The 17,514-nt window shown below is 40.8% G+C and overlaps 1 protein-coding gene across 1 annotated transcript in view; it reads left to right on the top strand.

Moving 5' to 3' along the window:
* The window catches only part of grik4 (glutamate receptor, ionotropic, kainate 4), a 135,134-nt gene that overhangs the window by 90,382 nt on the left and 27,238 nt on the right, over nt 1-17,514 (top strand). Inside the window, exons 13-15 of the mRNA XM_072238318.1 lie at nt 690-803; nt 12,670-12,779; nt 13,131-13,304. Of these exons, the coding sequence (XP_072094419.1) occupies nt 690-803; nt 12,670-12,779; nt 13,131-13,304 (398 nt within the window). The remainder of the gene's footprint in view (nt 1-689; nt 804-12,669; nt 12,780-13,130; nt 13,305-17,514) is intronic.

Here is a 17,514-nt window from a genome sequence, read left to right as displayed (position 1 = left end):
GTTGGATTCCATGAGGAACTGGGGCAGCCAGTAGCATAGGTGGAGCTGCAGAAACCATGATCATAGCCTTGCACTTTATTTATCCACTTGCACTGGACTTTTGCAGCATGGTAACATAGCGGTTAGATTACTACTTTACAGAGTCAACGATTGGAGTTCAATTCTCTCCTGTCTGTAAATAGCTTATACAGTATATTCTCCCCATGACCACGTGAGTTTCCTCCAGGTGCTCCCAGATTCCAAAGGCAGATGATTTAGTAAATTGTGGACCTGCTACATTGCCAGTGAAAGCATGATGACACTTGCAGGCTGCCCCCAGCACATCCTTGAACTGTGTTGCTTGTTGACACAAACTTTGCATTTCACTGTATGTTTCAGTGTTTTGATGTACATGTTATATTACATAAAGATAATCTTTATCTTTGTAATATTTACTTTCCCTGTATCTGCAACAGCATTTTGTGTGTTCTGTTTTTCTTTTACCACCTTGATGTGACTGGATGGCACACAAACAAAGATTTATGTTGTATCTCGGTTCATGTGACAATAATAAACCAATTTACCAATTTAGATGAAATTTTGGCGTGTGTGTGTGTTTATGTGAGATAGAGAGAGAAAGAGAGATACCGCAAATGTCTGTCTGTCTTATTCAGTCCCCTCTGATCTATCTGTTATACTTGTATTTACAGAAAGCTGATCTGGCAGTAGCAGGCTTAACCATTACAGCTGAACGTGAGAAGGTCATCGATTTCTCCAAACCATTTATGACTCTTGGAATTAGCATCCTCTACCGTGTTCAGATGGTAAGAGATCAGTCGTCCTGTCACCATCCCATTAAATAGCACCAAAATATTTGTGCAATTTGCTTTCCTTTTACACACTGCCAAATGCAGTGACAGTCTCTGCTCCAACGCAGAACAAGTTGGTTGTTACCTTTGAGTAAAGTATGAAACAGAGGCCCATCTTCCCCCTCTAGTTACATAAATATGCAATGGTACTCTTGGAAAAAAAACAGACTAACACAATTTCCTCAACCAGTCACACTTATCTCCTCATCTTCTCTTGGAATTATATAAGGCATGACATAAATGCAAGTCTTTCTTTACTGAAGTAGAGCTCTAAAGGTAACCAATCTAAGCAAGTGTGAAAGAATCTGTTAACTCTTTACAAATGTTCCTTGAACTGTATGTTTCCAGTTCAGGCTCTGCAGAACTGTCAGAAAGGGACATTTCGTTCAAGGAACATTGTGGGGCACAGTGATAGTAACACCATGCGGTTTTAAGTAATTATGGAGAAATCAAATGTGAAAATACTCATCAGGGAGAAGGCTGATCTCAATGAGTTGAAAATAGATTTGGCCCAGGTGGACTACAACCAAAAATTTTCAGAAAAGACTGTCTGAGCAGATATAGGATGGGCAGAGACCAGACACATTTTCACAAAGAGGAAGAGAAAGATATCCAAGATTACATTTCTTTGATGACGTAAGACATGACCTCAAAATTGCGCACAGTAATCCTGTTTTTGAGTGCCTCGAGCATTTTAAAATACCAACTGTGATGAACTCACACACTTACTAGGATAATTTCTAGGTAATGGTTCATTGTTTAAGAGGCTATCACTCAATCACGCAGGGCAGGTAGGTAATTGTGTCAATCAGTGTGCGGTGTGGCTTTGATTCCAGAAATGCAATTTGCTAAAAATAACTTTCAAAACCCGACACAAGATGAATACACATTTAATAGCAGAAAGGAACCCCTTTTACTCATCCATTCTCACTTCACAACCATCAAATATTCATTAAGCAGATCAGTTATTATTACAGAGTAACACGCACAAAATGCTGGAGGAACTCAGCAGGTCAGGCTGCATCTATCCAGAGGGATAAAGAGCCGACATTTCAGACCGAGACCCTTATTGTGTGTGTGTTACTCTGGATTTGCAGCAGCTCCAGAATTTCTTGTGTTTATCATCTGTTACTGCATTTTTGTTTTTGTTTGATTTCTTTATTCCAAAGACATATGGATTAGTAGGTTGTGTAATAGGGCAGCACAGCCTCACTGGGCTAGAAGGGCCTGTTACCATGCTGTATCTCCAAACAGGTCTTGGTGAAGGAGCTTCAGTGTCTGCACAAATCAATTGTACTGAGATATGGTGCACTATTAAGCATTCCTTTTGAAATTACAGAACTGAGAACAGAGGACAGGCATCTGGATTATGACGAGAAAAGTTCAGAACAAGAAACATACCTGCTCAGGGAGTTCAGGAAACAATTCTGAGAGTCATAGTGAGGTACAGCACAGAAACAAGCCCTTTAGCACACAGAGTCCACACCGACCATCAACCTCCTCATTTATGCTGATCCTATATTCATTCCATTTCCTCTTCAAAGTTCAAAGTAAATTTATTATCAAAGTACATGTATGTCACCATATACAACCCTGACATTCATTTCTTGTGGGCATACTCAATAAATCCATAATAGAATAACATCCATAATAGAATCAATGTAAGACCGCACCAACTTGGGCATTCAACCAGTGTGCAAAAGACAATAAACTGTGCAAATACAAAAATAAAGAAATAATAATTAATAAATAAATATTGAGAACATGAGATGGGGAGTCCTTGACAGTGAGTCCATAGGTTGTGGGAACATTTCACTGATCAGACAAGTGAAGTTATCCCCTTTAGATCAACAGCCTGATGGTTGAAGGGTAATAACTGTTCCTGAACCCGGCGGTATTTGTACTGAAGCTCCTGTGCCTTCTTCCTGATGGCAGCAGTGAGGAGAGAGATAACCTGGGTGGTGGTGGGGGGCTGATGATGGGATGCTGCACAGACAACACTCTGTGTCGATGTACTCAGTGGTGGAGAGGGCTTTACCCTTGATGGACTGGGCCATATCCACTACTTTTTGCAGGATTTTCCATTCCATTCAAGGGCATTGGTATTTCCGTACCAGGCTGTGATGCAACCAATACTCTCCACCACACATCTATAGAATCACATCTTCTTCTTATATCCTCATTAATCCCACTTTTATTCTTCCTAACTTCCCCATTATGCGGATCCCACATTAATCCCATTTTTTAAACCTTCCTTTATCGTCCCTACTCCCAGATCCCACCACTCACCTGCACAACAGGAACAATTTTAAGGCAGCCTTTTAACTTACCAACCTACCTGTGTTTGGAGTGTAGGCTCCTCAAAAACCCCCATGCTGACAGGCAAAATCTGAAAACTTAACACAGAAACCACCAGAGATCAGAATTGAACCAGATCTCTTGTGTTATTGGGCAGCCGCTCTACTAGCTGTGCCACTATACCTAGATCTCAGCAAGGACCAATAGATCAGAAATTTTACTTAATAAAGATGGCTTCCCTGAAACCTACATGCTACTACAGCCATAATTCAGCCTCGAAATGACAAGGTAACAAAGCTGCAAACTTGAGTCCAAGGCATAAAAAAAGGGTGGAAACCCCTGCTTTCATGTATCTGGCTGTTTCGCTGCTAGAATTGAAGATATTGCCAGTTCCCACGGTTTGATGTGTCAAAGAAGTCTCTAGTCCAGGGGCTAATTACATTACAGTCCATCATGGCAAAGAACAACAGGTAAAGAGACTAAAGACAAGAAAATCTGCAGATGCTGGAAATCCAAGCAACACACACAAAATACTGGAGGAACTCAGCAGGTCAGGCAGCATCCATGGAAATGAGTAAATGGTGGATGTTTCAGGCCAAAACCCTTCATCAGGACTGGAAAAAAAGATGTGAAGTTAGACAAAGTTAAGTAAAAAGACCACATGGTTTAACTAGGATCGCAATTTCCCTGCAGTTCCAGATGGCATTGATTCAAGCATATTGTTTCATATCTACCTTATTAAAACTCCTAAAGGAGTTATTAAAAGTCCTCCTCATTGGAAAAGCTAAAAGCTAACCAGAAAATAAATTTAACACACCAAATTGATAAAATGCATTGTGCCATCATACTATTCTGCATATAAAAGTCATCTAATCACCCTCAAGGAGTCAGTGCCTGTCCAGGATCTCTAATACCTTTCACCATAGTTCTGCACTTCGGCTGGTGCAAGGCTTTTGGCTTTCACTAAAGAGAACTGCAAACTGTCTTCCAGGCTGTCTGGAACAAGCTCTTGATTTCTCTTTTATTTTTATTTATTTAAAGATACAGCTCTGTAACAGGCCCTTCCGGCCCCACAAGTCCGTGTCACCCAATTACACCCATGTCACCAATTAACCAACTAACCCATGCATCTTTGGAATATGGGAGGAAACTGGAGCACGCGGAAGAGACCCACATGGTCATGGGGAGAGCACATAAACTCCTTACAGACTGTGGTGGAATTGAACCCGGGTCGCTGGTACACTAACATCACACGAACTGCTCACTACCGTTCCCCCGCGCCCCTTCCCACCTCACCACCACCACTTGAAGGAGACACCAAGACTCCAGATGCTGGAATCTGGAGCAACACCCAAAACACTGGAGGAACTCAGAAGGCCAGGCGGCTCCTGTAGAGGGGAATAGACAGGTGATGTTTCGGGTCAAGTCCCTCCATCTGGACTTCATCTGTGTGAGCCCAAAGGAAGGATCTCAACCCAAGACATTGATCGTTTGTTTCCCTCCATAACGGCTGCCTGACTCATAGAGTTACTAGATTCTGAAAGGCCCTGCATCATTCCAGCGTTAGTGACGGGAGAATTTTGGATTGACAGACAACGGCAGCACCCCTAGGAAAGTGGTTGTGAGGGAGGAAGGAGGAAGATGCTATTATAAATTGCCACAGTGAGTTGCATCTGATGGAGCTGTTGCCAATGATGCCTCAACCTGAGGAATCATGTGGGACATTTTACGGGAGTACTTTGATGTCTCGTTAGGGTAAATGCAAGCAGACTTTTTCCACTGAGCTTGGGTGAAATTAGAACTAGAGGTCATAGGTTAAGGGTGAAAGGGGAGCATGAAGGGGAACTTCTTCCCTTAGGGGGTGGTGCAAGTGTGGAACAAGCTGCCCGCAGAAGTGGTGGATGCAGGTTCAATAGCAAGACTGAAGAGAAATTTGGATAAGTACATGGATGGGAAGGGTATGGGGGGCTATGGTCCAGGTGCGGGTCAATGGGACTAGGCAGAATAATAGTTCGACGTAGACATGATGGGCCAAAGAGCATGTTTCTGTGCTGTTGAGTTCTATGACCCTATTGCCCACTGTTAGAGCATAAAGGAATAGAGCACATTACAAAGCCATCAGCTCATAATGTTCTGCCAATCTAAATAAACTTACTCCGCCATCAATCTAACCTTTTCCTCCTACACAGCCCATAACCCTCCATATTTCTTACATCCATGTGCCTATTTAAGAGTCTTTTAAATGTCCTTATTGTATCAACCTCTACTGCCATCCCTGGTAGTGTGTTCTAGGTACCCTCCACTCTGACATCTCCCCTATAACTTCCTGCACTCACCTTAAGCAGATGACCTTTGATCATTGCTGTCCTGGAACAAAGATGCTGGCCATTCACTATATCTGTGCCTCCTATAATTTGATACACCTCTTTCAAGTCACCTTTCATCATCCTTCATTCCAAAGAGAAAAGCTTAACCTTTTCTCATAATACCTGTTCCCTAATCCAGGCAGCACCCTGGTAAACCTCCTCTGTCTACACCCAAGATGCAGTCATTTGAACTTGCATGGCAACAAACAGACCTAAGATGGATGCCCTGTGTGTTGCACTGGAGGCCATGACATTGGCCACCAGACCCATCAGTGCACGGACCCACCGGTTAGCTGGAAAGGGGGTAATTCATGCTGCTTGACACTGACTGCAGGGTTTCAGGCTTCCAGGTCCATCAGGCACGTTACTGTGCATTCCCATTTGTAGCCTGGCCCATTGAAACCAGCTCTACAGCACCAGCAATCACCAATCAGGGTTTGATTGCTGCCACTGTCTGGAAGGAGGGTGTACGTTCTCCCTGTAACCACGTGGGTTTCTTCTGGGTGCTCTGGTTTCCTCCCACATTCCAAAAATGTACAGTTTGGGGTTAGTAAGTTGTGGGCATGTCATGTTGGCACTGGAAGCGTGGCGACACTTGCCCAGCACAATGATGCGCTTCACTGTATCTTTCGATGTGCATGTGAGAAAAAAAGCTAATCTTTAAAATCTTTAGAAGTCTCTACCATTGAGCTGGCACACAGACTTATTATCTGGCAATATTATCTTATTATTCACTTCTGTGCAGTTCTTGGCCTATGCATTAGCTGCTCTTTTAGCCGCCAAATTATGAGCAATTCTGATATAAAGCTTGGCTGAGTACTTGAAATTGAATGACAATGTGTGTGCGTCATCGCGAAGGACAAAGGTCACTTCTTTGGGCATACCCACGATTACTGGTGTATGTACACATAAGCGTGCTTTCTATTTTTGGCCACTCAGTACTGCATGAGCAATAATCCACATCTCATTCCCGTTCTGATATGCTTATCCACGGCCTCCTGTACTGTAAAGATGAAGCCACACTCAGGTTGGAAGAACAACACCTTATATTCTGTCTGGGTAGCCTCCAACCTGATGGCATGAACATCGACTTCTCTAACTTCCACTAGGCCCCACCTTCCCCTCGTACCCCATCTGTTACTTATTTATATGCACACATTCTTTCTCTTACTCTCCTTTTTCTCCCTCTGTCCCTCTGAATATACCTCTTGCCCATCCTCTGGGTCCCCCCCCCTTGTCTTTCTTCCCGGACCTCCTGTCCCATGATCCTCTCATATCCCTTTTGCCTATCACCTGTCCAGCTCTTGGCTCCATCCCTCCCCCTCCTGTCTTCTCCCATCATTTTGGATCACCCATCCCCCTCCCACTTTCAAATCCCTTACTAGCTCTTCTTTCAGTTAGTCCTGACGAAGGATCTCGGCCCGAAACATCGACTGCACCTCTTCCCAGAAATGCTGCCTGGCCTGCTGCGTTCACCAGCAACTTTTATGTGTGTTGCTTGAAATTCCAGCATCTGCAGAATTCCTCGTGTTTGAGCAATAATCCTGAATGCTTTGCATCTTTCTGACGAAGAGCCACTGGAAAAGCCCTGGTCATCTCCAGTTGCTGCTTGAATACTAGTTAATCCACCCCATCCACTCCCTCAGCCATCACTCCCACCCCTCCCACCCCTCCTTATAGGCAACGTGGCCAAGGCCTGTTCTGCAGTCTGTGTGTACAATAAAATTACATTACTGGAGATTTCACACTAAACTACTTTAATGTGACACTTCAGGCATCGTAAAACATCTAGATCATATATTCTTAAAATTATTTCTCCTGATATAGTTGAATTTATTGAGCGTGTTACATTCAGAGCCTTCCCATTTATTCTAATACTTCTGCTGTTTTAGGTAAGGAAAATACTTCTGCGTTTTTCTATATTCAAAAGAAAAAAAATAGGTTTCCACTTATTTCCTTGTCAAATTAATTTTAGAAATTCAGTGGTGATTTGGAGGAAAGTGACTGAACATGAAACATCTGTAATAATCCTGCATTAATTCAGCAGGTCTGAGTCACAGGAGAGAACAAAGCCGTACCTTAGTGGCTCTATGCCAAATACAATTTGCAGTCCAGGATGAAGTGCAGGCAACTAGAGAATTTTTCAAGAAAATGTATTTTTGCAAGTGGAAAGTCCAGCAGAACACTGCAGGCTGTGGTCTGACTTGTTATAGATGCTGTAATAAAATGCTGGTCACCAGATGAAATGGCCAAACATTCAGAAGGCAAGCTGGTTAAAACCTATAAAAGCAAAAAATGCAATTTTACTGAATTAAAAAAGGCCAGAGCATGTTTCTAGTTAGCCAACAGATCCATGGTGAGCCAGCAGCTTGCTGCATTCAAGAATTTCCATGCATGTACCTAAATTGACTGTATTTCACTGCATTGTTCTGATAGCTGAGTCAAGAGACTGGACCCTATAGTCTCAGGGCCCTCATCCTTTCCTCATTCATAAAAATAAGATTAGAGATTTTCTATTAAAAGTTAAGTGTGGTTTATGTTTATTTTATTAAAATTTATAATTTTAAAAAATTAACATTTTCGTGAGTTTTTAAACTTTTTAAAATTATTTATATTTTATATTTTTCAGCACTCTCCAAATATCTCTGAGCATTAGCAATACTTAAAAGTAATAAAAACATTTTCTTGCATAACTCACCAACAGTGTGTTGGGAGCAGAGCAGTTACAAAAATTTGTGCAGTTATGGGATGGAGCAAACTGTAGTCAGCAGATACAGCTCAGAAGTAGGGTGACCCAAACTAATGTTACAGCTATGTAGAAAAGTGCATAAAAAATAAGCTGAGTTGCTCAATATGAAATCAAGATTGCCCTCTCTGTTCCATTATCAAATCAACTTTGTCCTTTCTGCTCCACTTGTGTTTATTTTTAACATCAGAAGTCCCCTGGTGTAGGAGAGGAAGAACCAGAATAAATGACACAGCAAGGAAAACCCTGGCAAAGAAAAGGCTGCTATAATAGCAAAGGATTTGAAGCATAGAGCCCTTCAATGCTTTAGAGGAGCACATTCATTTCATGATCAAACTGTTCATCATGATCATCATTTATGCTTAGCTCCATAACTTACATTAATATTTCCATACACAATCTGCAGATGCTTAATAATTCATGTAATGGCAATACAATATCTAATTGGACATGCAGTTATTTGGCCATAATGTTGCTTCTGCTTTCTTCATGTGATGCGAACAATGTAACAGCATTGTTTTATAGCAGAGCAAAATATACTTAGCAAAAAGTGTTTCATTTTGTACTTCTGTCAGATTTAGCACAGACACTGGTATGTTATAACTATTACTTGGCAATGCCGAAGATACTGAGAATCTGGGACATTGTAAGGTTAATAGATCAGGAAGAGCAAAGGTAGAATCATTTATGAATAGATGTAAGTGGCAAAAAGTCAATGCTCATGAAATAGCCAACATTTTCTTCAACTCACTTGGAGAGCTGCTACAAAGAGGTTCAGGGCAGCACAGTAGCTTAGCAGTTAGCATAGTGCTGGCAACCTGAGTTCAGTTCCACTGTTTTTGGTAAGGAGTTTGTATATTCCCCTCATGACCACGTGAGTTTCTCCGGGCGCTCCAGTTTACTCCCAAAGTCCAAAGATATACGGGTTAATAGGTTATTTGTCACATGGGTGTAATTGGGTGGTGTTGGCTCATTGGGCAGGAAGTTAGCGTACTGTTTCTCTAAGTAAAATTTTAAAAAATTTAAATGTTTTCCACTACCCTTTGGTCAGAAACAACTAAATAGCTCTCTCATGGATTCTGCCATCAGATCTGTGGTCCAAGAGCTTAGGACTCATGGGAAGTTATGATCTTCTCATCCTGTGATATTTTCCTTATCTATGTCTTAACCACAATTACCCAGGTAAAAATTTTGCTCTTGCTCCTATCATCTTGTCAAGATGGATTAGCAGGAGGTAAAAAAGCTGTTACAAGCTCAATATAAGTGGGCATAAACCCTTTGAATTAGGGAAACAGAGAGGAAATGAAGTTTATGGCTCCATGTTGCTTCTCAGCATGCCATGCCACTGCACAGTCCAGTGCCCTGTAATGTGCCAGCACTGTGCCCTACACTTCACCAGATTCCCAAGTGGGTGAAATGTCCTGCTGCCAACCTTCTGGCTGGCCCTTTAATGACCTGTCTCATAACTGTCGCAACTGCTTCTATTGTGTCAATGATGACTGAACAAACATTGCTAATTAATCTTCTTTCATATGACCGTTGAAGCACTAAATGAAAGACTTCAAGTTCTCCATAGGAATAGATATTTAGTATGTTGAGCAGAAGACAGAGGTTGGAAGAGGTAAAGAGGAGAAACGTACATGAAGCAGGAACCCAACCATGTCCTTGGACTTAGATCCCATGTTCCTACACCCTAAAGTTCTATTCATTGTTTGTATTACTTGTATTTTCATTCCTATCCATTACCTGTTCAGTTTAGTGGTAGATGTTATAATGCAGCGAATGGTGACAGCATGGACTGTCCCACTGAACAGTGGTAATTGGTTTATATTTGTCATGTGTACTAAGGTACAGAGAAAAATTGTTCTCCATGTCATTCATACAGGTCATTTCAATACATTAGTGCATTGAGGTAATACAAGGAAAAACAATAACAGAATGCAGGGTAAGGTGCTACAGTTACAGAAAAGTGCAATGCAGGCAGATAATAAGGTCCAAGGCAGACAACCAGGTAGACTGTGAGGTCAAGAGTCCATCTTATCATAGTGGGTGACCATTCAATACAAAAGCCATATCAAATCTATCCTTGAGCCTTGTGATAGTGCTTTCAGGCTTTTGTTATCTTCTGCATGATGGGGAGGAGGAAAAGAGAGAATCTACATGGTAGTTGGGGTCTTTGATGTTGCTGGCAGCTTTACCCAGGCAGCAAGAAATGGAGACAGTCCATGGAAGGGAGACCAGTTTTTGTGAGGTGCTGCACTGTGTCCTCAACTAGTGAAGGAAGCTGAATGAATAACTAGTCATTATTAAAGAATAAGAAAGTTAAAAAATGTATCCAAGGGAAAGAGAAAATAAGAGTTCTTTTAGCTTTAGAACCAATTGAGTAAGAATAGTTAATTTAATATACTGGTGTTCAGAGACCTTAACTGAGAGTTTGAATTTGGGGACAACAGGTATGGAATTTAAATTCAAGTAATTAAGTAAATTAGGAATAATGTAACAGTAATCATGATACCACCAGGTTGTTGTAGAGATCTATCTGGTTCATTAATCCCTGCCCTATATAGCTCTGGACCCACCAATATTATTGATGCTCAACTCAGGGGCAATAAATGGTGGACAATAAATTCCAGTCTTACCAATAATGTTCATATCCCATGAAGGAATAAATAGAGAAGAATAAAGACCAGCTCAGATTCCTCCTCGTGTTCACAAAAGCATTACAAAGGTTGAAAAAAACAGCTACTATCCGTACAAGTAAATTGCATAAAATCAATTTTTTTTTGCAGTTCAAAGCTGTGGTTGAGTTTGGCAAAAATAAAATGAACAGAAATGCAGAAATTATCTATAAAATGAGCCTGATGTGTGCAATTGCTTTTATCTTCACAGCTCCATTGAATTTCTATGAACTTGGAGATCAAATAGAGCATAAGGTTAATAATAAATTATTTATTGACAAAATGTTTATTATAATTCTAGAGGCAAGGTGAAAACTAACTTTTGACAGCTTGATTATTACCTTCTATAAAAATCTTTGTCGCATAAATACTAAAGAGGTCAGCTTATTTTTATGCTTCTGGTCCATTTGCATGAGGCAAGGAGATATGACCAGTATTGGGGAACAAGACATGGCCAGGATATTAAAGAGTTGACCTTAGTACGTTTGTTAATGGTTTAGGTACACTAAGAGCTTTTTATAAATGTGTCTAAAGAGATGCAAGAATGCCAGATGAGGGGTTTGTTTTCCAAATTTTCCCAAAGCCATGGAATCAAAATTAATGTGGATAAACCCCAGGGGTTAATATGTGCAGTTGCAAAAATAAGAATGAACTACAAAGGATACAAGGAAGCTATGTAAATGCCACAGGCATGTGGTGTATATTTCAACACACTAACCAAACTGTGTGTACCATCTAAAAAATGCATTGCAGTTATTCATCTCAGCTTATCTCCCAAATCCCACGATGAAGTGCAAGGGCAACAGGTACATAGGTATATTCTCCTTCAAAAGACACACCATTCTGATCTAAAATTATGTAACCATTCCTTCATTGTCACCAGGTGTAACTTGCAGCATTCCTTCTGGGAAATACTGACACAGTTCAAAGAAGTGACTCACTGCCACCTTCCCTAGGGCAATTAAAGACAAGCAAAATCTGTTGACCTTGCCAGCAACATTCATATCCTGACAAATAAATAAATAGCAGATATAGCATTGTTCTTGATAGTGAGGAAGCATTGTAAAGCACATTCAGTAGTCCATATCATTGAGGTAATTGTCAAGTGAGGTGTCGATAGATGATTCCAGACCATGTCAACTATCGTTGTCCTATAGAGGTTTGGTGTAGAGGTTTTGCTGGCTGCTCACTGTGCAGAACCTACCCTCTCCTTGGCATTAAGGGGGCTGCAAAGAAAAGAGCCTTCAGGACCGTCACAGAGGCTGCTGAGCGAGCCTCCAGATGACTATGGATCAAGAGGTGTGACTCGTGGACCAATGTTGCCGGGACAAAAGCCGGGGCCTGATCAACCCTGGCCGGACAAGAATATCTGACTTTGAAAAACCCAAATCACTTGATGAGCCCAGGCTGCATCATTAATGATGTGTCCCTGTGCATCCTGGGATGTATCTTAGCATCAGACTGAATGAACCATGACATTGCTTTCAGAGGAGACAGTAATGTTCCAGTATCATTTACTGGTTAAGGAGATCAAATAATAAACAGACTATTATTCATTTGAACACAAACCACCTATCCATCTGCAAGATGATGTCTATAAACTGTTTAAAGATCTGTGAAATTGCATTTCACCCACCTCATTCTTGTTGCTATGTATGTTGTTTATTGTTATTCCTGCTCTTGTGTAGTGCAACAACCCCATACCAATGATTCCTTTCCTTGCTGTATTTCAGGGTAGGAAACCTGGTTATTTTTCCTTCCTGGACCCTTTCTCTCCTGGTGTTTGGCTCTTCATGGTGCTTGCCTATCTTGCAGTCAGTTGTGTTCTCTTCCTTGTAGCCAGGTATAGTCACTTGGGAGTCCTGTGAAACCATTGTTTGTTTTATTAATTTCTTCTGTATGTACATGAGCATGTCAATGTATTTATTATTGTCTGCAAATCCTAATGTTGATTAAAGTAGCATACCTATCTAAGTCACATCTAATGAAACAAGAGCTAAGAAGCTCTTGTTAGAGCTCATTAATGATCTCTGTAGATTTGAGGGTTTTTGTAGTTAGTGATGTAGGCAACTCAAAAATTGTTAGCGTCCTGTAATAAAGCGGATGGCTTTAGACTAGTTAGCTACTATAGAATGTTGAATACACATCCTTAACTGAAGTTGCTGAATTTTAGATGTAGTGATTTCTTTTGCAGGTTATCTCCGTATGAGTGGTATAACCCTCAGCCTTGCTTTAAAGGAAAATGCAACGTGTTGGTCAATCAATACTCATTAGGAAACAGCCTTTGGTTCCCAGTGGGTGGTTTCATGCAGCAAGGATCAGAGATTATGCCCCGAGCACTTTCCACACGCTGTGTTAGTGGAGTATGGTAAGAAAGCTAGAATTTGTATAAACTTGGACCAAATGGTATCTGGCAAGGTTAATCGCAGAGATTTTTGTAAGCCATCATCACTAAGTAAGACTGTTTTGTTATCTTCTAAACAGGAAGCTTTGATTCCTATGGAAATATTTTAATATTCAGTTAAAATAACTTGAGAATCTTTTTTCAGTAATTGAAATTCCTGGTTTAATGTAAGCAGTTAAGACTTCTGCCGTGACTGGTGTTTTTCATTCAGTATCCTTTTCTAGGATTCTTTATGAGAGATTAATAGTTAAAATAAAGTGTGATGAAACACAATGTAGCCTAATTTATTTCAAAAGGATTTAACTACACATGAAATATTTTGAGATTTGAAAAAGGGACATTCGCAACCAATGAGCATCCTTTGCGAATGATAGATGAAGTTATTATCCATTATTATGGAGTATTTCCTTACCTCAAAGTTCAAAGTTCAAAGTACATTTATTATCAAAGTATGTATACTTTATACTACCTTGAGTTTCATCTTACAGGCAGCCACTAAACAAAGAAACCCAATAGAACCCATTAAAAAATAGAACGCCCAATGTGCAGAGAAAAAAATATCGTGCAAATAATAAAAGTAACCAAATAGCATTCAGAATTGAAGTTCACAAAAGTGAGTCAACAGACTCGAAGCCAGGCATTACTGCAGCTGAGTCAGGAGCCCATTAGTTGCAAGCAACAGTCTCAGTTCAGCACAGAGACGAGTAAACCTTGCTGAGCAGCGAGCCAAACACTGACCCGTCTCTCGTCTCCGTCCCTGACACCCTGATTTTATCAATCTGACCGGGTGCTTATTTGCATAAGAATTAAGATTGCAGACTGAGCAAGTAATGAAGACTGGACCAGTTGATGGAAAATCAAAGTCAAAGATGATTTTATTGTAAATGCACGAGTACTGCAATGAAAAGCAGTATCATGGACACAGAGCATCATGCAAGCAGCATTCACATGAAAACAAACAAATTATACACAATTTTTACAAGAAAGAACAAAATTAGGACCAAAAATACCATGTCTATTTTTGTGCAAAGTGATCAATGTGGTCATAGTGTTGCTAAACTATAGTGATTAGGGTATTGCCGGTTGGTTCAAGAACTGAATGGTTGAAAGGAAGTAGCTGTTCTTGAACCAGTCATCGAGTGAGAAGAATATAACCTATAATTAGGGAGAGGGATTGAATTGGAAAGTACAAATTGAATGGAAGAGTCGCACAATGTTCTGTTCCACTAAGGGATATGGCAGTTAACTGTTTAAATAATCAGAGAGCCAGATACCCACAATAGAAGAAATACTGTAAGCTACCACACACTGATGCTGCTTTTATTACAGCACGGGATGCACCCTATCTTGTAGTGTGACCCAAATTATAATGAATACAGTGATGTTCCTGTGAAGATGCAGGGTATTGCTGAGGGTGAAAATTGGCAAGGATATAAAGTGTAAACACAGGAAATTCGGCAGATGCTGGAAATTCAGAACAACGCCCAGAAAATGCTGGAGAAACTCAACAGGTCAGGCAGCATCTACGAAAATAAATAAATAGTTGACGATTTGGGCCAAGACCCTTCTTCAGGATGAGAAAGGAAGGGGCAAGAAGCCAGAATAAGAAGGTACGGGGAGAGGAAAGAGTATAAGCTAGAAGGTGATAGGTGAAGCCAGAAGGGTGGGGGAGGGTGGATGAAGTAAGAAGCTCAGGGGGTGATAGGTAGAAAAGGTAAAGGGCTGGAGAAGAAGGAATCTGACAGGAGAGGACAGTGGGCCAAGGGAGAAAGGAAAGGAAGAGGGGCACCGGGGGAGGTGAGGAGAAGAGAAGAGATAACAATGGAGTCAGAGTGGGGAGTTGAAGAAGAGGAAAGCATAAGGGGCGAGAATTACAAGAAGTTGGAGAAATTGTTATTCATGCCTTCAGATTGAAGGCTACCCAGACAGAATATGAACTGTACTACCTAGACAGAATGTGAGGGGAAAGTAAGGTTGTGTTTGGTGGCAGAAGTTGCGGTAACAAAATGGATGGAATCACATCTACTGGTAGCTAAAACAAATTTAATGAGGCAAGTTGAAAAGTGAGTATGAACTTGACATGCGACCGTAAGACAGAGGAGCAGAATTAAGCCATTCGGCCCATCGAGTTTGCTTTGTCATTCAATCATGGCTAAATTATTTTCCCTCTCAACCCCACTTCTGCCTTCTCCCTGTAACCTCTTGACACCCTGACTGATCAACAATCTATCAACCTCCAGTTTAAATATACCCTATGACCTGGCCAAAAGCTAATAAAATACAACACAGTGAACCTGTGAACAAAAATTAAAGCAGAATCATAAATTATATTAAATTAGTTGTTGTAAACCAATGGGTAACTAAATATTCAGAATGGGGTGAAGTGTACAGTAATGTACAATTAAAAAAAGAGGTTAGAATTAGAATGACTTTCTGTAAATATCACAGACTTGCAATTGGGTATACTGGGCTTAATTTTAACGTTTGGAGATGTTACAGAATCCATAAATTAAGCCTCTGATGTGAAGGATAGTAGCAGCCTGGGGCCCTTGGACCTCTCAGTTAATTGTAAGACTCACTGGCATAAAAAAAGGTTGGTAACCCCTGATGTAGACTCAGAGGTAAAATTGGCAGAACCTAAATTTAATATATAGTTGTTTGATGTGGTTAATTTTGGTAGGAATATTCATGAGCGACATAATAAGTTAAGTGGTGCAATTTTAAATCAGATGTATGGCAAGGGGTTGGGAACCAGTATTATAGAGCTGAGGATGAGCCAGCAGATTTACAAGTAGATGATGGGTGTAACAGGAATATAAGGAAGGACAAGCCAATAATTGGGGAAAAATACAGACAGAACAAAGTTAAATTGTACCACAGAGGCAAAATTCAAAAGGGTGAAGAATGCAGGACTGAAGGTGCTGTATTTAAATGCGCTTAGCATTTGGAATAAGGTGGATGAACTCATGGCGCAATTAGAGATTGGTCAGTATGACATTGTAGGCATCACTGAGTCATAGCTGTGAGAGGGCCATAGTTGGGAGCTTAACATCAAAGGATATATTTCAAAGTATCAAAGGACAGGCAGGAAGGCATAGGTGGTGGTGTGGCTCTGTTGGTAAGAGGTGGAATTACATCTTTAGAAAGAGGCGACATGGGATCAGAGAATGTTGAAGCTTTGTAGGAGGGGTTAAGAAATTGCAAGGGCAAAAAAAAAACATTATGGGAATCATATATAGGCCTCCAAATAGTAGCCAAGCTGTGGGGTTGAGGTTGCAAAGTGAGCTGGAAAAGGCATGTAATAAGGGTAATGGCACAATTGTAATGGGGAATTTCAATATGCAAGGGGGTTGGGAAAAATCAGGTTGGTGGTGGATTGCAAGAGAGGGAATTTGTTGAATGCCTACGAGATGGCTTTTTAGAGCAGCTTGTGCTTGAGCCTACTCAGGGAAAGCTATCACGAATTCGGTATTGTAATAACCCAGATCTTATTAGGGAGCTTAACGTAAAGGAACCCTTTGGAGGCAGTGTTCATAATATGATTGAATTCATACTGCAATTTGAGAGGGAGAAGCATAACTCACATGTATCAGTATTGCAGTGGAATATAGGGAATTACAGTACAGAGGCCTGGAAGAAGTGCTTGCCCAGTCGGATTGGAGGAGGATACTGGCAGGGATGACGGCAGAGCAGAGATGGTTGAAGTCTCTGGGAATAGTTCATAAGGCACAGGATAGATATGTCCCACAGAGGAAGATGTTTTCAAATGGCAGGGGTAGACAACTGTGGTTGACAAGGGAAATTAAAGACTGCATAAAAGCCAAGGAAAAGGCATATACAGTAGCAAAAGTGAGTGGGAAATTAGATGATTGGGAATCTTTTAAAATCCAACAAAAGGCAAATAAATAAATTTATAAGAAGCGAAAAGTTTAAATATGAGGGCAGATTAGCCTATAAAGCAGGATACCATTTTTTTCAGTTATATAAAGAGTAAAAGGGAGGTGAGAGTTGATATTGGACCACTGGAAAAAGATGCTGGTGAGGTAGTAATGGGGCGGGGGGGGGGGACAATGAAATGGCAGACTTAATGGGTACTTTGCATCTGTCTTCACTGTGGAAGACACTAACAGTGTGCCAGAGGTCCGTGTGTGTCAGGGAGCAGGAATGAATGTTA

The sequence above is a fragment of the Mobula birostris genome, chromosome 20 (genome assembly GCF_030028105.1).
Source record: "Mobula birostris isolate sMobBir1 chromosome 20, sMobBir1.hap1, whole genome shotgun sequence".
Lineage (NCBI taxonomy): Eukaryota > Metazoa > Chordata > Chondrichthyes > Myliobatiformes > Myliobatidae > Mobula > Mobula birostris.
Note: the sequence above shows the minus strand (reverse complement) of the source record. Positions and strands in the feature narration are given on the sequence as shown.